Source organism: Coturnix japonica, chromosome 14, assembly GCF_054131305.1.
Source record: "Coturnix japonica strain WE chromosome 14, WE-NBRP24, whole genome shotgun sequence".
In the NCBI taxonomy this organism is placed as follows: Eukaryota; Metazoa; Chordata; class Aves; order Galliformes; family Phasianidae; genus Coturnix; species Coturnix japonica.
This window is the reverse complement of record NC_140676.1, coordinates 14,161,318-14,181,587: the sequence shown is the minus strand read 5'-3', so window position 1 is coordinate 14,181,587 and position 20,270 is coordinate 14,161,318. Positions and strand designations below refer to the sequence as shown.

Sequence of the window (20,270 nt, the reverse complement as noted above, 5' to 3'; positions counted from 1 at the left end):
GGGGGTAGGGGGTGAGTGTCTCTACCATCCATTCTTCTTTAGCAATATATTCTCATACAGTATTTTTCTCCATTCATTAAATCACTTCTTTATTCTTTCCACCCTTCTTCTGCACGTGTCTCACGTTCCAGCTGTACCTGGGCTCAAACATTGGTGCATCGTTGCCTTGTGGACAACCTTTGTGCTGTGAGGAGCAGCAATTCAGGTTGGTCTCTGCCTGACTGCAGTCATGTTAGTGGCAACAATTCTGTGTGGTGGAGTTTGCTGGCACACACACAGATATGTGTGTTCATGTTCCAGCAGAACCACTGTTGCAGAGATCAGCTTGTGATGAAAATATGAAGTTTGCCCCTCAGTGTCATGAAGTTTGTGCATTCAAACACTGCATTCCTGCTTTCCCAAAGCACCGTGTCCCAGCGGGGTGGATCACAGGGCTGTTCTCAGGTGGCACTCTGCACCTCAGGCATCTCCATCTCCTCCTGGTGACATCTCCATCTCCTCATGGTGACATCTCCATCTCCTCCTGGTGACATCTCCATCTCCTCATGGTGACATCTCCATCTTCTGGTGACATCACCATCTCCTTCTGGTGACATCACCATCTCCTTCTGGTGACATCTCCATCTCCTCCTGGTGACATCTCCATCTTCTGGTGACATCACCATCTCCTTCTGGTGACATCTCCATCTCCTCATGGTGACATCTCCATCTCCTCCTGGTGACATCTCCATCTCCTCATGGTGACATCTCCATCTTCTGGTGACATCACCATCTCCTCCTGGTGACATCACCATCTCCTTCTGGTGACATCTCCATCTCTTCCTGGTGACATCTCCATCTCCTGGTGACATCTCCATCTCCTCAACTGCCGTCCTTACCGCTGCCAAAGGATGGTGAACTCGGCTTTGTGTGCACTCCACCTGTACATGTAAGTTCGGTGGCGCTGCCAGGCATTTGTCGGAGCTTCGTGCCCCTCTTGGTCCGTTCCGACCCGCCTCATTCCGTCACTCTGTGGAGAGCTTCGCACCTCCAACGCTCTTTCACGCGCGAGCATCAAGTGCGCATGCGCAGCCACAGGAGGGAGTTGCGCGGCGCTGCTTTGACGCATGCGCACGAGCGCTCCAATCCTTGCGGGGCGCGGCGGTCACATGAGGTGGGCGGTGTGTGCGCTTCCGGGACTGCGCGGAGTGGCGGGTCGGGCAGGGCGGCTCAGCGCAGCGGTTCGGCCGCCGTCAGCTCCGAACTGACCCGCAGTGTGAGCGCAGCCAGGTACCGCACGGGGGGGGTCGGGGAGGGGGTGGCGAGTCGGGATGTTGAGCTGTGGGAGGCGGCGTGGGGCCGCGGCTGAGCACAGGCGGGGTCAGGTCAGCACCGTGGGCCTCGCCGGGAGCGCTGCGTTGTGGGGCGCGGCTCCTCCAGCTGAGGAGCGGGATGGTGATGGGCGCGTGTTTCCTGTATTGGGGGGCGGCTGCTGTGGTGCCTGGGCAGGAATAGGGCTGTGCTGAGCATTGTAACAGTGACACGGTGCGGAGCTGTTGGAGTCGGGCCTCTGAGTTGGCTTGTTCCTTACATTCGGCTGTCAGTGCGCCGTACTGCGCAGTGTCCGATCGGTTTGGTTAAGTTTGCAGCCTTTCAATACCTGAAGGGAAGTTACACCCAGGAGGGGAGTAAACTCTTCGTAAGGGCTGACAATAGCAGGACTAGGGGAAATGGTTTTAAGTTAAAAGAGGGAAGATTTAGGTTGGATGTTAGGGGGAAGTTCTTCACTAGGAGAGTGGTTAGGCCCTGGAACAGGCTGCCCAGGGAGGTTGTGGATGCCCCGTCCTTGGAGGTGTTCAAGGCCAGGTTGGACGGGGCCCTGGGTAACCTGATCTAGTAAAGGTGTATGTTTGGTGGCCCTGCCAGGCAGGGGGGTTGGAACTACATGATCCTTGAGGTCCCTTCCAACCCGGGTCATTCTGTGATTCTGTGAAGTCGGTTCTCAGCAAGTAATGCTGCTTGCTGTTCGATCGGGTGTAAGTGCTGTTGGTGTGTCTGACAGTTCAGCTCATTGCCCTGCGAGGCCAGAATCCTGCGTTCCTACACTGCTCTGAGTGCTCGGGGCATGAGCCTGCAGCTCTCCTGCTTTACCGAGTGATTTCTGTGTGCTTGCTGCGGAAAGGCAGACGAGCCGTGCTATTAGCAGAGCCCTGTGCCTGCCTCCTTGTGCTGACTTGCAGGTGACGTGACTGGGATGTCTGTCCTTGTGTATCTTGGGAAATGTTTTTCAGGCTTGCAGTGAGCGTGGCTTTGTTCTCAAAGCCAGTGGGGTTATGGAAATAGTTAGAAATTACAGGGAGCTTTGCAATATGAATCCGTGTGCAAGGAAATTATATATATGTATTCTTCTGGCGTGCTTTGAAATTAAAAACTGCTCTTGGAGGCACCTCTTTAATGCCCGGCATGTGGGATTCCATTTGATCTTTCTCATGAAATGGTGAAGGGGAAACATAGGAAAACAGCAGCATAACATTTTTTAGCTCTCTGGGACTGCAGCATTGTGTGTGCTGCTGTGTGTGTCGGGGCGCAGCTCAGCACTGTGCTCCTCACTACAGGTGTCTTGCAGCATAAACTCTATTCGTTCTACTACAAATGCTGTAACCCTCATGTCCTTATCGGGGACCCAATATGACGGGCCTTTGTAATGGATATATAGATGTGGTCAGGCAAATTCTTATCTCCTGTTGGTGTTCTGTGGAGAATTCAAAGGTGAAAGGAAACGTGTAAAAAATAATAATAATAAGGCCACTCAAATGTGCAACAGGCCTTTTTCAAAGGTAAATTTTATGCATTCTGTTGTCTTTTTTTCTTTAAGTGTCAGAACACTTTAGAGTACACACATAACTGTAAACCACACCAAACAATGGCAGTTCATGGTCTTCTCAACCATGCTGTATGTGTACCATACATGTACCCAGACCAAGCCCGCTCTGTGTTGGTGAGAACTGAGCACCTGCTCTTTCCAGGAAAAGGATGAGAACACCCATGTTAAGCTTGTGGTGCAAGCAGTAACACACCTCAGCTAAGTATTTACATGGGTTTAACCTGCGGGTCTGCACTGAGGTCCTTTCATTAGCTGTAGCAGCGAAGTGATTGCAATGATGTGGTGCCTTGTGTTAGTTCTGTGCTGTTTGTAGTGCTCTGACTTCCTTAGGAGTGTAACAGCAGTGAAGCCCAGGGTTTGCATGAAGAGAGCAGAACCACGTGGCAGTCCTGCAGCTGGGTGTTCTGTGTGACCTGATGTATCTCCCAGTCTCCTCATTCCATTTTTGTACATTACATGGAGAGTAACAGCAAGCAGATCTGCTGTTCTGAGAAGCTGTGAGTTGGCTGCGAGGAGTGCGAGTGCCAGTCAGAAATTAATTGCTTCTCTTCTATGTGACTAGTAAAGACTTGCATTATTAGTGTTATACTTTCAAGTTTAACATTTACATGTTTCATTTACAGTTGATTTTAAAAGACTTGGGTGAAGTAAAAAAGAAAAGCCACTGCTGCCACAGCAGCCATAGGAAAACAGTTCTAAACTCTGCTTTAGCTTGTATGAACAGATGAACTTCATTCGTGCTTTGTAAGCACAGGTATTATGATACAGGGTCATTCGTTAACTGTCCAGGAACTCTGCACTTCTCTGACTTCCCTGAAACTGAAGATTACTTTGCTCAGCATTCATCGTGTGTGGTGATAAAGCTGTTAGAGTAGAACTCAGCCTTGGAGTCTTGGGGGAACAGGAATGTGAACACAGTGCGGGCATACATAAAAGTGGTGCCTTAAAGCCAGCCATGCCATGACTGTGTTGATTTTTGTCTTTCCTTCTGCTGTCGTCTTTCTTCCTTTTATAATCTGCCCTTAAGAGTGGAATAACCAGTTGAGATTTCCTTTTAGGTTTATTCTGTTTTTAGGGAGCTGTGTCTTTGCATCAGATGGTTCATTCCATACTGACTGTAAATGCCATGTTTTCTTCATTTGACCACGTGGGATATCTTGTGCTTCATCTCAGTGTCCCAAAACAAATGTAACAGAGTGCTATGTACAAATTAATTGTTCCTGCTGATCAAAATAGGACTTCATCCCCAAGCAAATTCTTTCAATTCATTATTGCAAACACTCAGCAGGTCAGAACGCAGGAAGAGCTTCATACCAAGGGTGTCAACATCGTAATGAGAGAGGGCGTGTTTTGTGAGGAAGGTGGTATGATTCAAGCAGCAAGAAAACATTCCAGACAACGCATTAGTCAAAATGGACAGATAGGAAGAGGGAGCATTGGGAGGACCCTGACTGGGGACACCTTCTTGGAGGTTGTATGGGCACGTATTGCCCACGGCTGAGCTGGTGGGGGCTGAACAACTCAAAGAAGGAAAGGCTTCTGCTAAGGGGGATCAGATTGGTACCTTCTGGAAGTTTTAGTTTTGTTTCCTGGGTGTGGGAGGAAGGAAAGGTCAGTAAAATAAAGCAGTAATGACAAATTCAAGCCTAATTGTTTCTGGTAATGCAGTTTTAACAATGAAAAACTTTTAAATTTTTACATTATGCAGCTTGTTTAGCATAGCCTTAGCACTGCAGGTCTTTTGAGAATCTGTCTGTGGTTATTATTGGATCTGGAGAAGAGAAAGTGACATTTTCCACAGTAGTTGCTTCTACTGAACAGTAAGCATGGCTTGTTTCTTTTTATCCATGTAAGAGTAAACTATCTCTCTAGCTTAATTAGTAGTGTGATTGTATTCCAACATTGTACTTACTGGGTTTTACCTTAATTGCTTCTTTGCATTTAAAAATACGATTCAATTTCCTGTTTTGATTAGTACTGCTTTTCCTATCGTTGATAAGTTTACCTGTTTCTGTCAATCTTCAGAGCCAACACAGCCAGGATTTTCAACTGGATTGGATTTGGATGTTAGCAGAATGGTTTATTATGTTCTGTTGTTGGCAATTCCCTGTTGCTGGTGATGGGTGAGCCTGAAAAAACGCAGCTCTGCTTGCACATCTCAGGGTAAGTTTTCTTTCTTTTTATTGGAGTCTTTATTGTTTGTTTAAGAACTGAGTTGTATTTTAGACCTGACCATCTGGTTTGGTGTTTTCCCCAGAATATACCTTTATTCAGTATCTCTCATATAATTTAAAGGTTTTGTTTTTTCATACACCGTGGAGTGAACTGGTGTAATCCCAAATGAAAGGTCAGGTCTGAGCTTTGGTTATAACCTAAAGATTAAGCAGAGTGTTGGATTAGATGATTTGAAGAAACCCCTTTGAACCTAAATTATTATGCCAGTTTTGTTATTATAAGCAGCTTATTATAAGTAGTTTTGCATTTGGAAAAAAAAAAGTGGGGATGGGGTGGGGTTGGAGGGGATGAACTGGCAGCTGTTCCCTGTTTTTTCCACACAATATCTCAGCTTGGTGGTAAGTGATGGGATGCAGTGTTGTAATACTGAACTGTATCTTTTTATGTTCCTCTAGCTGCTCCTTAGCCTGCTGTCCAGAAGACGAGAGGTTCTGGCTGATCAGGAGTAACTATTAACAGTTCAAGTTGGCTGGAGAATGGAAGGTGTTGAGTTTAAGGAAGAATGGCAAGATGAAGATTTTCCAAGGTTTTAAACTTTTTGTAAATAAAAATCAAATACAGAACATCCAAAATAATCTGTCCCTATTTTCCTGATAAACTAGTACTTGATCTTGCAGTGATTTCCACTGACATAGTGACCTTGAGAGGCTTTTATGCCTTGTTTCTTTGTGTCCTGGAAGGCGATAGCTTTATGTTGATTTGTAATAGAAGAATACCCGTACTGAAATTTCTGGTGTTACCATAATGAAAGTGTAAGTTCAGCCTTGTTTTCTTCAGGTGTTAAAGGAACTTTTTGAGACTGTTTGCTTATTATCACCAATGACTGAGGGCCTGAATACTTCAATAAGCAATGTTTGAGAAGTTTTAGCATTTAAGAGTTCTGTGATGCTCAGACCTACAGAGAAATAAAAAAAAGCTGACTTGAGAGGTGTTCTGTAAGAAAATGAATACTGCTTCTGTGATGTATTTCATGTTATACTTTATTAAGCAAGAATACAGTAAGTTTTCCTAAAGGTCATACCAGTAGCAACCAGTACTTTGATATTTCATAATTTGAATGCTATAAGGGGAATTGTGCTGCGTTGTTGCTTTACTGCCAGCTTGAATTTAGATTGCATGTGTATTTGGATCAATACAACCCACAATGTGTTTTTAGCAGAAACTACTATTAAAAACTATTTTGTGTATCAGGCCCCTGCCAGAGGATGATCCTGTTGACTCAGATGTATTGGCTGCAGCTGGAACAGAAGGTGAAACTGGTAAGAACATTTCAGTGCAGTCAGGCTGATGGTTCCCTACATAAAAGGCTGATTTAAAGCTCTGTTTTGTGTTGGGTGGTGGTGGTTGTTTTTGATGAGGCTTGAGGGATCAGCATTCTGAATGACATGCTCATATGTCAACAGAGGTATCTGGGTAATAATGAACATAAATGAATGATTACACTCATTTCATAACTGGTCTTAAAATCTTGGTTCATTATTTGCCTTCATTGCCATCAGCTAGGGCCTTAGTCTAGCTTCAAGTTCCAGGCCTGTGTGGTCTTTTAAGATTTGTGGCAGTCCAAAAGATAAAAAAAACCAACATTTTGGATCTTGTCTGTCTGCTTTATCATGGGCAATTCCAGTGCTGGATCAGTATGTTTCTTTTATTTGCTGCTTTCAGTTACTGTTTACATCGCACAAATGTTTGCCTTGTGTAAAAGCACATTGTGTATTTGCCTAACGTTTTCCTTAATCTTCTGCCTGAAGTGTTGTCCTTTAGCTTTGTTTGTTTGTTTCTGTGCCTCAATACATTACTTCTTTGAATGACAGCTGTGGTGTTACAGATTCCTGAAAAAACTAGTGCTGGAATACAGATGCATTGCACTTTTGTTAATAGTGTGGTGGTCCCCCTCAGACCATGGTACATACGTTTTAAGGACTTGAGCTTTTAGTCTCCCAGGTTCTGTTCTTTTTACCCGTGTATTTTAATTCCTGATCTAAGGATGCATTGTTGCAGTTGTGGGCGTTAACTTACTGTGTACTCTGAGGAAGTGCTGTGCTGTTCTGTCTTGTTACTGTGCTCGGCTAAACTCACTTGAGCTTTGAAAACAAATTTGCTTTTTTCAAATGCAGCAGTTAATGGAACCAAAGTGAGGAAGAAACTTCCAGCTCCGGATATCAGCTTAAATTTAGATCGCAGCGAGGAGTCTGTTTTGTCTGACTTGGATGAGAGTGGAGACATTGATTTGGATGACTTAGATACTCCTTCAGAGAATAGCAATGAGTTTGAATGGGAAGGTAAGTGTTTTGTAGCTCTTGTCTGATGCCACAGGGTGTTGTCCTACATGTAAGTGAGCAGTTCTTCAGGTGGGAAAGAACTGTAACTTGTAATTTCTTTTCAATGGGAGTGATCAGATAGAAATGGAGACAATTTTAAAAAAGCAAATCATATGTTGACTGACTAATAAAATACAAACATAATAGCTATAACTCCAAATAAATCTAAATGAATGTGAGTGAATGCTACTTAGACTCAGTTATGGCAAATCCTTGGTACAAACCTATGCTCTACATGTGTTACAGTTGCATTCTGTATAGAGGTAACCATTGTGTAGGCCTACAGGTTGTAAATGAGCTCATCAGGATTTTGTGAATTGTAAGCCTTTGTAATTAAAGAGGCCTGAATGATGTTCTTAAAAATGAGTAATACCTGAGCTCATTTATTACTGTAATGAAACTGAGAAAAGGTCAGAACCCTTCAGACTTTGCAAACTTTCTGTATTGGCTTGGAATAGCAGAAAAACCTCTTATTTTCTGTCCATTCGAAACCTCTTTCAAGTTAACTTCCCAGTAGCCACGCAAGAAGCGCTACATAGATGATCCTTAAGAAATGAGTCAATTGTTAATTATATTTTTACAGGCAAAATCTGTTGAACCTAATAAATTTTGTTTGAAGTAACAAAGTTCTGTGTAGAAGTTGAAGCACAAGTTTCAAATGGGCAGTTTAATTCTGAATAGGGCTCCTTTAATGTAAGCTGTGAACTTTTACTTTGTTGAGACGCTTGAACTTCTATAAGCGTGCTACTTAAGAATGTCTCTGCAGTTACAGATAAACATGTGACCTTGACTATTACTTGTTTTATGCTGCAAATAAAAAATCCTGAGAAAACAGGAAGTTCTTATTGTTACGTATGAAAAGAAATCTGTCATTCATTCCTGGATTGCTTATAAATGGAAGAAAAGCATTCTTTAAAGCAAGCATTTTTAATACCAACATATTGCAGGTCAGGTTTTTGTAACAGAGGCTGTGGGCTTGTCTGTAGAAAAGAAACTTCAGAGACAGAGAGTTGGTGATTAGGGTTAGCTTTGCAGTGCTGCTAAGGAAATGTTCCAGATAATTGTGCCTTATTTTTCAGAAGTGGCTGAAAAGGGTTTCTGTCTTTTCTTCCTTTAATGCTGCTGCCTTCATTTTCCTGGAAGGATAGTTTCAGTTAACAGCTTTGTCTTGGGAACAGACAACTAACTTGCAGTAGGTTTTTCTCGTTTTGGGTAAGGTCTGTGCAACGAAGTCAAGAATCATTGTTTAATTGGAGCAAATTTTTGACAGATTGCTGTCAGCGTAAATTTCATATAGTGATTGTGCGCACACACAAATTAGATTTTATTTTCTAATAGAATGCCTGCATGTTTGCTTGCAAGATAGTGGTAATGTTTTAAATTATGCTTCCTTGTAAATCTGTGATCAAGTAACCTTTACGATTATCACAGAGTTAACCACTTTGTCTACATTGGTGACATTCATTCAGGTCAGTGTACTGAATGCTTCTAGTTAAGTAGGCTTCTTACGTAATTGGAACCTTGCATGCGCTTTCAAATATAAAACTGCAGTTCATGGAAAACAAAGCTAACAGTATTTTGATAAATGCTTGATGTTGATGAGATGGTGTTTTGTAATGACTGGAGGAACTGATATTCTTTAGCCAAACTGTATCGACTGACTTAAATTGGAGAGCAAAATGGTTAACCTGTGTTGTAATTGGCAGTCGCTGTATGCAGTATTCATAATGGATATTGAACATGTTTTAACTTTGGCAGATGATCTTCCAAAGCCAAAAACTACTGATGTAATTAGAAAAGGATCACTTACTGAATATACAGCAGCAGAGGAGAAAGAGGATGGTCGACGCTGGCGTATGTATAGGATTGGCGAACAGGACCATAGGGTGGACATGAAGGCAATCGAACCATATAAAAAAGTTATCAGTCATGGTGGTAAGAATTAGTGATATGCTGAGGGGGACTGTTGAAACTGCTACTAGAAGCTGAGTTGCAGTGGTACAGAAAAAGTGGAAAGACTTGGTGATTGCGCGCTTTGTTGTAGTGCTGAGCCATATGCTTAGTTTGAATCTTTTTGTATATTAAACTGAAGTTCCACAATGTATTTGTGTTCAGCTCCTAACATGAGTATTCATAATGCGCTCAGGTGTTCTGCAGTGTCAATGTTACAATCAAAGGGTTTATTTGGTTTTAAGAGTGTTGAAGGAAGTAGCTCTAGGTTTGCTCAGGCAGAAATCCATTTACTGACTCCAGCTGAACAGTCTATGAAGCTTAGGTAGGAAAAGAAGTTGGCCATCAAAAACATTTAATATACTGAGATGTACAGTACAGGTACAGCATTTTGATTGCATCTGTTTCTGTTATTTCTTTAAAAGTAGATGAACTTAAAAAAAAAAAAAAAGTGTTTTTTTTTTTAATAGTTATAAGCAAAATCTTGTTGGAAACAGACTGACACCTGTTCATACCTCTGCCATCCATCCAAGTGGTTCCAGAGGATCAGTCTGGTGATAGGTGATTTACAGTGCATGTGTGTTCATATCCACTCATATACCTTGGTGTTTGTAAAGTTCTTTAAGAGAAATAATGGAAAAACTTGCTGTATGTTTGTGACTTTTCTTTGAGTAAAAGATACAATCACTGTAGTCACTACTGCTGCCTTTTTCTTTGTAGGTTATTATGGTGATGGGCTAAATGCCATCGTTGTGTTTGCTGTTTGCTTTATGCCTGAAAGCAGCCAGCCTAACTACAGATACCTAATGGACAATCTATTTAAGTAAGTCATCACCTGTCTCTGAACACTACCTTGATTTCATGTTGTAAAACTTAGTAATTCTTGTGAAGCTTTTTCTTTTAGGTGAGGGAAGGGTAAATCTAATAAAGAACTATGTCTAATTCCAGGGGGGAAAAAGTGATTGGATGTGGCTTAACCCTGTTGTCAGCCTCTCTTTTTTTGGTGTTTGGGCAGTATTAAGAACTACTTCAATATCCACAAATCTTTACTTGAGCGTTTTCTTTCCCTCTGTTTGCAGGTATGTAATTGGCACTTTAGAGCTACTAGTAGCAGAGAATTATATGATAGTGTACCTGAATGGTGCAACAACACGGCGAAAAATGCCAAGCATAGGCTGGCTTAGGAAGTGTTACCAGCAAATTGACAGAAGGTAAGAAGTTCTGTAGTTTTTTCTCCCAATGTTTGTGTTCAGTGCTGTTCAATGAGATGTTTCTTAATCATGAAGATGTAATTGTTAAGCAGATAGTTTGTTGTATTGAAAATCTTTTCTGACATCTTGTCATTGTAGAATAATGGTATGGATATATTTGAATTTTTTTAATATCCATTTTTATAAGTGAAATTGTAGTGTTAGAATAGTGAGTACTGTTACAGTGTAGTATTTTGTTAAACATTCACATACTAATATCATAGGGTGGGCCCACTGACAACTTCATTTCAAATGTGTAAAAAAAGACAAACTTCTGCTGCTAAAATGATGCTGGTCTTTTAATTCTGACTGTATTTTTCTAGTGCTTTCTTCTGGCAGACAGGGATTTCAAGCAAGGGAATATCAGAGTGCTAGATCTAAATAACAAAGCTGTGATTGTAAAACATATGTTTTGTATATGTATATTTTAAAAAGCCTTCTGGCACATTACCTTTTTGTTCTAAGAACTATGTTCAATGTTTGAGTCTTTCAGGTTAAGGAAGAATCTGAAGTCATTAATCATAGTTCATCCTTCTTGGTTCATCAGAACTCTTCTGGCCATCACAAAACCTTTTATTAGGTAATGATATGGATGCTGTTTTTCTTTATAAAAGTTTAAGTCTTTAACTGTTTAAATATTGACCTAATGAATACCTTTTAAGTTGTAACCATACCCTGCATTTCTTCTTCACAGCTCAAAATTCAGTCAGAAAATTAGGTATGTCTTTACCCTGGCAGAACTAGCTGAACTCATCCCCATGGAATACGTTGGCATCCCAGAATGCATAAAACAGTACGTCTTAACATTCAAATGTGTTCTATGTTGACATGTTTAGGAAGCGCTGTTTAATATATTTAGTGATTGGTTTGAATGTAATACTTGATATGTTAAGTAACTGCTATTTCTAGGAGGAATTGCTGAACTACAGTTTTAATATCTAATCGAACAGAAGGAATGCTAATGCACAAGGACTTTCGTGTATAGTGTCTCACATAATCAGCAGTTTATGATGTATCTAGTCTTCTGCAGATTAGGCCTTGCTGCAGTTGTTCTACTCACTGTATGCTAAATGGGCTTGAGTAAGAAATTCTGTGCACTTCTGTTGGGCTTATTTATGGTATCTTCACCATTCATGCTAAACTGCACTACAAATTAAGGAGTGAAATTCCACTTGGGTAGGAATTTCATTTGAAAAAAGCTGTGGATAAAAATGCTTGAATCCGTACCCACAGTACTTCTGAAACTGCTTTGGCAGAGAGGGGAAGGCAGTATCCAGTGTCCTTGATTTTCTTTTTTCCTTCTGCTCTTCCTTCCTTTCAGGTCCTTGCCATATAATATCCATCTAATGTCAGCACAACTCTGCTGTCAGATGTGGTAATGACACTTGAACAGAATCTGTGGATGCAGTGATAAAGAGAAATCATAAACTTCTGTTTTGAAAGAGCTAGATGGGAATATTAATAATTCTGTTAGTAAATTAATTGGAAGGTGTAACATGCAGAGTCCATGGGGTATGTGCCGCAGTAGGTGATCACAGATGTGATGGCTAATGGAGAACTCTATGAAGGAAGATGGTGTAGTATCACTTCGGGCAGTTGGATGAACTGACTGCTGGGTGCTACAATATACATTGAGCTGGTGTTAGTTGTGAATTTTATTTATTTATTTTTTATAGCATAGAGCAAATGCAGTTTTTTTGTTGAGGGTGAAAAATGTGACAGTTGGAGCAGCTTTGTGCTATTTTGGGAATATTTTCATGGGACTTTTTTAAGGGTATGTTAGGGAAGTCCAGGCTATCATTTCTAGACTTGCACAGCTACTTTCTGTACTAAAGAATTGCTTGGGTTGGAAGGGACATTAACCCCATCCAGCTCCAACACCCTTCTGTGGGCTGGTTGCCACACACTGCATTGGGTTGCCTAGGGCCCCATTCAGCCTTGTCTCCAGGGATGGAGTGTCCGCAGCTTTTCTGGGCAGCCTGATTCAGTCTTCAGAGGTCAGCCAAGCTTATTCTTTATAGTAGTTAATTCTCAGACTTCTGTGTTTGATATCTGGTTTTAAACTATTAAAAATACAGATTTTAAACTGTAGTGATGGCTAACTAACATACAGGAAGTTGTTCTGGGTGAATATGCTGCAGTAATTAAATTGCGATAATAATTGATGATGTTGAAGGTGCAAAACTTTTTTTTTTTTTTTTTTTTTTGCTTTTTCCATTTTAAAACTTGGTATGTTTCCACAAATTATATTTACACTGATACCAGTTTGTAGCTTCTATTGAATTTGGCCTTTGTATATTTACTGAAATCAAACTTTTCCCCACTAAGGTATGAAGAAGAAAAGTTTAGAAAGAAACAAACAAGGTATATTCATGTTTTGATGAAGGTTGCATCTAGATAAGACTATTTGCACTGCAACTAACTCCCAGATGATTGGCTTGTTTAAAGGAATAAGCATTTGTAAATATAAACGAGCACTAGTGACCTTGTTCTTATGCATGTAGTAACATCAGAAAACCCACGTATTTGTAAATAGTCTCTACTTTTAAATGTGATTCTGAGTTTTAAGGGGTGTGTGTGGATTCTTCACATCTTCAAGAGGCAAAAGCATGCTTCTGTATGAACTGATTGAATTGTTTCACTGTTCTAACAAGTGATGTCTGAAGAGTTGTTTTTAGGTGCTAAGCTGTAGTACGCAGCAGAGGCACAACTGTGGAACAAGTTCTAATCCTGTATTTAGTTTCATATTAACTACCTTTTTTAACTTGCTTAGATGCAATTTAATGTTTTTAGTGCTGTTTGTATTTGCAGTGCATATATTCCTTAGTAACAGTCACTGGATTTTCACTTTGCAAGCTTTCAGTCTCTTGCTAACCATTCAGGCTCTCTTAGTAGCTGTGATAACTTTTTTTCTCTTTTTGCTTTTACTTTTTCCTGTATATCTAACAGATGTACTAGAATGTTCTGCTATTAGCTTCACCTGATTTGGCTACCATTCTGTGTGTGTAACTGTTGAGGGAAGCTTCTTGTCTAACTTGGGTAATGAACAAAGAAACAGTGAAATGAAAGCTAAAAAGAAATTCTTTCTGAAAGCTTGCATGTGAAGCCACTCCACTAGGAATTATTCCAGTTAAGAGGATCTTGCGGTGTTATAGCCTTAAGTTCTGAGAAAGCCAAACTTAAGAACCCCATTCAGTATACATTGAACAGCAGTATTACCTGTTTTTGTCCAGCATGCGTGACTTGCATTGCAAGCCCCATTGTATTCAGACTATGAACCTGAGGCATTCAAGCAGTAACATGTAAACTTGGTAATCTGGAGGAAATGTAGCACTCCTTAGTGTACCTGTCAATGTCAACACTTACTACCATTACTTTTCACAGAAGTTTTACTTCAAAACATACTACTGAATTAGACAAGAAAGATCACAGGCACTAAATGGTTGTGAGATATTAATCATGTTGAAAGCAGCTGTAGGCATTGTTGTCATGTGGGAAAGGAGACATGTTGATGTTTGTTTACGAAGAGTGTTGAAGATGGCAATAGGAATTCTTTGGCTCTGTATATTTGAGTCATTTTAGAAGCTGGACTTTGATACATTTCTGTGGGTTTATATTGCCAGCTATAGGTCAGCGCATAGCCAACTTGTGTTAGCTTACCTTACCTTCTTGTGCTTCCTATAATTAGTTCTACAAGTCATGTCAAAATACGCTTTAAGTTACAGCAGTGTGGACAGGGATGAGTTGCAGCAGCATTCTGTTCAGGTAAACCATCCCTTAATCAGGAATGTTGTTTCTAAACACCACTGCTTCAGATTTACGAATCCATTTGTATTAGGTGCAGTTCATAGAACTGTAAAAAAGAACATCTGCCTCTTGTTTTTGTGTTTTTTTCCTGTTTTTAACTGGCTGGCTATCATTGGAGAGACTGAACAGATGGGTTTGTCAGTTCAGTTGTTAGAAGACAAACTCACCCTGAGCCTCTGTTGCTTTGGAACTAAGATTGGTTCTAAAAGTAAGCGATCTCCCTTATTATCCAGAAGGTATAGTTAAGACTGGTTTAATCTTACTGTAAAGATGAAAAGTACATACGCAGGACTGTGAACCATCCCCTAGTTTCTGCAAAGCAACACTTCATTCAGTGGTCCCAAGGTAGATACAGAAACCCTTCAGAAATGAATTGTTCCTGGGTAGTCAAAGGAGACTATATTATAACTTAATAGAAAGTCCTGCAGTTAAGGAGCCACCGAACTCTTGTTAATTAAGTTTATGCTGTTACCTTCTTGGCTTAATTACTGTAAAATTGAAGATAATTTTGTGCTAATATTGCAGTGTATTAATTCATCAAGTAGTAGCACCTCATAATACTGTTAACTGAGAACCTGTATTCCCGCTTGTATTTATTAGTAAGAGTACAGAACCTGCTGTTTTTTCTTGCTGTGCAGTCAAAATGCACTTTGCTTTTCAGATGCTATACTTACTTTAATGGCTACTTAACAATTTTAATCAGTTTCTGGGGGAAAAGTAATAAAATGGACTTTTAAAACATCTTATTGTGACTGCATTTAATAAAAATCTTAACTATTCAATATTTACATGCTAAATAATTGTTCCATGCAAGTGCTTTCACCTTTTTCCTGTTAAGATTAATAGTTTTGCTTAATATATAAGCTTAGAAACTAAATTTGCTTTTAATATAGTTTTAACATTATTGTTTTCTTTACTAAGCAGAGTTGACCAAGAACTGAATGGAAAACAAGAGCAGAAGAGTGAACAGTAAGTTGGGAGTTCAATACAAGACTGAAGAATGTACAGATGGATTTATGCTATTTTCTCCACTTATGATGCATTCATGCGTGTATATATTACATAACCTGTTGCAAGAGGTGCTTAACTTTAGACTGGCACACAATGGACTCTTCACTCCTGTATTGGTTTGTCCTGATTTGAGTAGCTGCCTTCGTGTAATCTTTTTATACAGCCAAATGTCAAAGAACCCCATGTTTAGAGGATGTTCTTACAATTGTTTATCCAAATGATGCATGTTCTTCAGTAAAATATTTATATATCTATAATGCTAAAGGAAAGATAATATATATTTTTATGACTTGGAGCAATACATTGTGTACCTACTGAAGGAATTCATTTGCAGGTAGGCAAGGCCATAAACTACTCGTTATTGTATAAAGTGCATGATCTGTTTTTGCTGTAAATGGTCAAGTGCATTTCTTGGTTGTCATAGAAACCTTAATTTGTTTGGATATTAACAATCACATACTGTAGTCTACTATTTGTGTGGAGATGCTGATTTCTGTTCACATCTAATACAAGCAGTACTCATTTACCTCACTAGAGTGAGCTTGAGCTTTGTCTTTTAGTCCACTTCTCAGAACGTAGATCTGGAGTTCTCTGAATTTCTGTCTGTTGGCCAAAGGGTATAAGCCTAAGCTACAGTGAAAACTAAACTGTGTAAGTGACTGATATCAGACCTGCATAAACTTAAGCTGCAAATTTCAGATTCTGCTTCAGTAAATGGAGGCGACTTCAGCTACCAGGATGAAGTGAGTTTGTTCTGGTTTGTTTGTTTGTTTTTGTGGATAAATATCAGTTATCACCAATAGAAGTTCTGCTTATTTTCAGTAGAGCTTTGGAGCGGCATAGATATCTTAGCATTGTTTGCAGAGATCAGGATAATCTTACTATGACTGTGTCATCCTTGTAGATGCAGCATCCATTTCTAAAGCTCTTGGCTTGGCACCTGATAGTAATGTTAACCAAAAAAAAAAAAAGAAGAGATTTCCTCCTCACCCCATAACAGTAGTGAATTTGCCCATATAAAAGGTGTTCTTGGATTCCAGGGTAACAATTAGGCACTGATTGATTGATAGCCTGTAAAACTTTGTGAAGTGTCAAGCATTGCTATTTCCCTGTAAGGACAGATGCACACAAATGAAGCCATTCAGGAGCTGAGCAATTTAATGTTTTAGTAAATATTTGATCATGTTTTGATTTGATCAGTTTTTTTTAAATGCTCACAGTTTTATCTTTAAAATGTCAATTTCATTTAGTGTTACACAGTTCTCTTGTACTTACAGAATGCATTCAACTAGATTAATACCTGGCATGGATTAGTAGCAGTCTAGCTAGTTCCATGGCCAGCATTTATTAATGGCCGCTTCATGCAGAATCTCTGATGATGCTCATAACAGTCTGGGAACAGATATTCATGTCAGATAAGGATGAACTGCCCACGGCTCTGGGAGTTTGTCTGCAATTCATAGACTTTCATCTCAAGGCCTAGGTACTTACGTTTGGTTCTAGGTACCTAAGTACTTATGTTAGCTTCTGTATCCTGGTTTCAAATTGATTAATACGCAGGATGTTTTCTTTCAGGAGGTAATATTGATTTCAGATTGCCTTGAATCTATTAGATCATGTTTGGATCTTGTTTTGAAAGCAGAACGCAAATGTGAATACTTCATTTTAAGGCTTTTTTCCTATTTCAGTTTTGATGTTGAGCTGGGTAAAAGTTAGTAAAGTAGATATTTTTACAACGTGTTTAATGCTTCCACAGTGCAACGCATATAAACATGCAGACCTGGAAACCGTCCCGATCTTTACTGATTCTGTGGGTCCTGGGGTAGATGCCAAGCATTCCAATCCAATCATCTTGTTGCAAATTCTTCCTAGTTCAAAAAAGTCTTCTCAGTAAACTCCATTTATAATGGAACGATTGGATTTCTGTGAGTATCTGTCCTGTTCCTTCCTATGTATATAATGTCCTTTAGAATAAGACATTCCTCTGTACAGGGTGAGTTTTCAAATGAGATGATTGGTTTGGGTTTTTTTTCTGGTGGCTGAGTGGTTTCATGTTGCAGTAGTACTGTTTCTTTTGGAAATACTTACCTAAAAGTTTATTTCTTTACTATTAGTTTCTGTGAATAAGTACACTGTAAAACAGTTGTTCTGTCCTGAAAACATACACAGCGTGAGAATCTTGTGTACTAAAGAACGATTCTCCTCTGACATTTTCCAGCTCATCATTTAATGGTGAGGGGTATGTTTACAAAAAGCAGAGGTCCCAAAGTTATATTAAATTCGAATAAACTTGTTGACCATATATATTTTTTAAATATATAGAATAATTTAATATATTTTAATATTTAAAAAATGCTAGAGTTAGAATTTCATACTTTAATAAAGTTATTTCTTTCTGAATTGCTTTGTGAAAAGTAACAAACAGTATTACAGGGGGTTCACCTTATGCAGTTCATCCTAGAGGTAAAATTAGTGTTGCTAGAATATGAGTTGAGCTCTGTTGCTAGAAGTTGGAGTCACTGATCCACCTTCGGTTTGGAGGTTTCATGAGTTTGTGTGTACGTATATTTATGTGCCAATGGGTAACTTGTTATTACTGTGCGACGCTGAAATGGAGTTGTTTGATGGTGATCTCTGTATGTGTGGACATGAGGTTTTATGAAACAAGTTATACGGTGGGAGAAACATTCAGAAGTGACAAAGGTATTTTGGAGAAAGTGTCATTAAAAACATGTGGACGGACTGTGGATTGTATAAATACTCTTGATGGTTTTGTGTAGTATGGCAAAGCTGTGTTCTACTGGAAGGTAACAGAGAGGGGTGCAGAGAAATTGAGTGCTGAATCATAGTGAAATCTTTGGAAGTTTAGGAATTTAAAAATACACATTCTCAGTTCAGTTTAGAATGTTCAGTTCCATAAAGCTTAGAACTAGTTAGAGCCATGTGTAACCTTCTTTGTAGATTCGTGTAGCTTAGTGTATTTCTTCTTCATTTTCAGAGGGCAAGTGACAAAGAATACTTACTTCATGTCAGGAACTGTGCATTGAATACAGTAGTTGTATTCCTGATTGCACACAATTAGTCTATAGCTGGGTTAACATGTGTGAAGCAATGAACTTGCCAAAACACTTTAATGCTCTAATGGCAGATCAGGATGTTTCAACAGTAAATTTGCGTCAGACTTCAAAGTTAGATGAAATGTTGGTGGTAATGGGATCTTATGAAACAACCTCACAGTGTGTCAAAAGAAGGAGGGCGTCAGTGCCGAGCTACAGCCTCACCAGTGTCATATACTGGAAAGTCTAATTAACTGTGGGGAAAAAAATAATTGAATTGGATAGATGGTTTTAAATTAAATCTGTCATGAGCGGTAAGATGCTTGGTGAAAGGTGTATTTCACTGTCAGACTTTATTTGTGTATCTTGCAGATTTATATTTATTATGTAGAAAGATGGCTTAAGTGCATCTCTTACACAAGCTGTTGTCTCTGAAGGTGACGCTAAGGCTCAAGTCATTCCAGTCTCCCTCAGAAGCTTCATGTGAGGAAGGAGAGGGAAGGGATAATGGCTTGTGTGCTTCCTGTAACCACAGAAATCTTAGAAGGATTTTGGTGGAAATAAGTGAATCCTTGTGGATGCAGGTCATTCTCGAGAGGATTTTTTCATTCTGGTTGTAGTGTGCTTTAATGATACTTGTCAAGGATACCTGATTTTATTCCGAGTAGCACTTTGATATATAAGGAATATTTAAATATATTTTGAAAGATGTTTTGCAGCTTTCTTAACATCAGAATTGTAAGTCGAACTACACTTTCTCCTGTCGCCTCTTGTTTTCTGCATTGAGCTAACAGGAATGAGGGCAGTTGCAAAGTAAAAGAGAGCGCAGTTCTGTTTGTTTTCATCATTCTATTCAAACATGACTGAGATGAATTAAAAAGCTTTAATTTTGCTAAACTATTTCCCATCACTTTTGTTTTTTGTGATTCAGATCGCCCAGATTATTTGTTCAAACTTTTTTTTTTTTTTTTTTTTTCCCTGGCTTTTTCAATTATAAAAAACGAAAGGAAATGTGTACCTCCCCATGGCCCTTCCTCTGCTGTACTCAGGGCTGGTACTGCTTGTACTTGGAGTTCAGAGTGAACAGTGGATGTTTGTTCATGGAAGAGAAATGCTCCATTTCCCTGTGGCTCTGTAGATCTGCATTGCTTCTTACTCAGCATCTGAACAAGGTCTGTAAGGAGAAATGAAATGGGCCCTTCAAAGGGCTGGAACGTTGTGTATGGATGCGATATTGGTCTGTACAATGTGGCAAACTGCAGTTTTGAACTGTGGAGCTGTAGCAGTCATGTCGAATCATGGGCTATGAATCCTGACAGAGCTGATATACCAGCTCAAATAACTGATTACTCAGTCATCACTGCAGGTGTGGCTGTTTTCCTTTGTCCTTTTGTTAAAGCTGTGTAAGTTCGAGGCTCTTCACCTACCTCTGTGTCCTTATTCCTCCTTTTGAAGTTCTTTTGTTTGCTTTCCGGGATGTCACGGCGTGATGTGATAAACCCATCTGAACGTGCTGTGAGCACTGACTGCAAACTTCCTAAGTAGGAAACAGTAAATGCTAAAGGCAATAAACGTTTTTTAAAGAGACGGGCCATGTTTTCTTTTCCTACTCAGGACTGTATTCTTACTTTAAGAATCTTGTTCTGCCTCCTCCCGGTAAGCACGAAACGTGAAGTGTGCGGAGGAAGCGCTGCAGGTGGAATCGAACCGGCTGTTCTTTGTGTTGGCACATCCCCCGGCCTATGGCTGCTGTAGGGCGGGGTCTGGTTCGCATTTCCTC

General features: G+C 39.9%; 1 protein-coding gene and 1 long non-coding RNA gene across 17 annotated transcripts; one reads left to right on the top strand and one right to left on the bottom strand.

The window, feature by feature from the left end:
- The first annotated feature begins 1,174 nt into the window (after positions 1 to 1,174).
- Positions 1,175 to 20,077, top strand: BNIP2 (BCL2 interacting protein 2). 16 transcript variants are annotated; one of them, XM_085515011.1, is made up of 13 exons: positions 1,175 to 1,255; positions 4,889 to 5,026; positions 5,494 to 5,624; positions 6,290 to 6,357; positions 7,213 to 7,377; positions 9,175 to 9,351; positions 10,087 to 10,189; positions 10,446 to 10,577; positions 11,110 to 11,196; positions 11,311 to 11,409; positions 11,938 to 11,991; positions 12,945 to 12,980; positions 15,348 to 15,965. In XM_085515011.1, the coding sequence occupies exons 3-13, from the start codon at positions 5,575 to 5,577 to the stop codon at positions 15,394 to 15,396; spliced, it is 1,020 nt and encodes a 339-aa protein (XP_085371137.1). In that variant the 5' UTR covers positions 1,175 to 1,255; positions 4,889 to 5,026; positions 5,494 to 5,574; the 3' UTR covers positions 15,397 to 15,965. The 16 variants fall into 16 exon arrangements, 13 of the variants coding, with proteins under 13 accessions (XP_085371137.1, XP_085371136.1, XP_015728136.1 ...); XM_085515010.1 differs by having other exon boundaries at positions 1,175 to 1,269; XR_014934186.1 differs by lacking the exon at positions 11,938 to 11,991 and having other exon boundaries at positions 1,175 to 1,269; positions 11,102 to 11,196.
- LOC146758469 (uncharacterized) lies at positions 19,355 to 20,262 on the bottom strand. The gene is made up of 3 exons (XR_014934188.1): positions 20,119 to 20,262; positions 19,918 to 20,027; positions 19,355 to 19,664 (listed from the first exon to the last, which is right to left on the bottom strand). It is a non-coding gene; the product is annotated as an uncharacterized LOC146758469 (long non-coding RNA).
- Between the last annotated feature and the right edge of the window lie 8 nt (positions 20,263 to 20,270).

What these genes read in the sequence shown, in the direction of transcription:
- BNIP2 (XM_085515011.1), top strand. Translation starts at nt 5,575, where the DNA reads ATGGAAGGTGTTGAGTTTAAGGAAGAATGGCAAGATGAAGATTTTCCA. An exon ending in TGGAACAGAAGGTGAAACTG is followed by an intron (nt 6,358 to 7,212) that starts GTAAGAACATTT and finishes TTTCAAATGCAG; the next exon opens with CAGTTAATGGAACCAAAGTG. An exon ending in CTAATGGACAATCTATTTAA is followed by an intron (nt 10,190 to 10,445) that starts GTAAGTCATCAC and finishes CTCTGTTTGCAG; the next exon opens with GTATGTAATTGGCACTTTAG.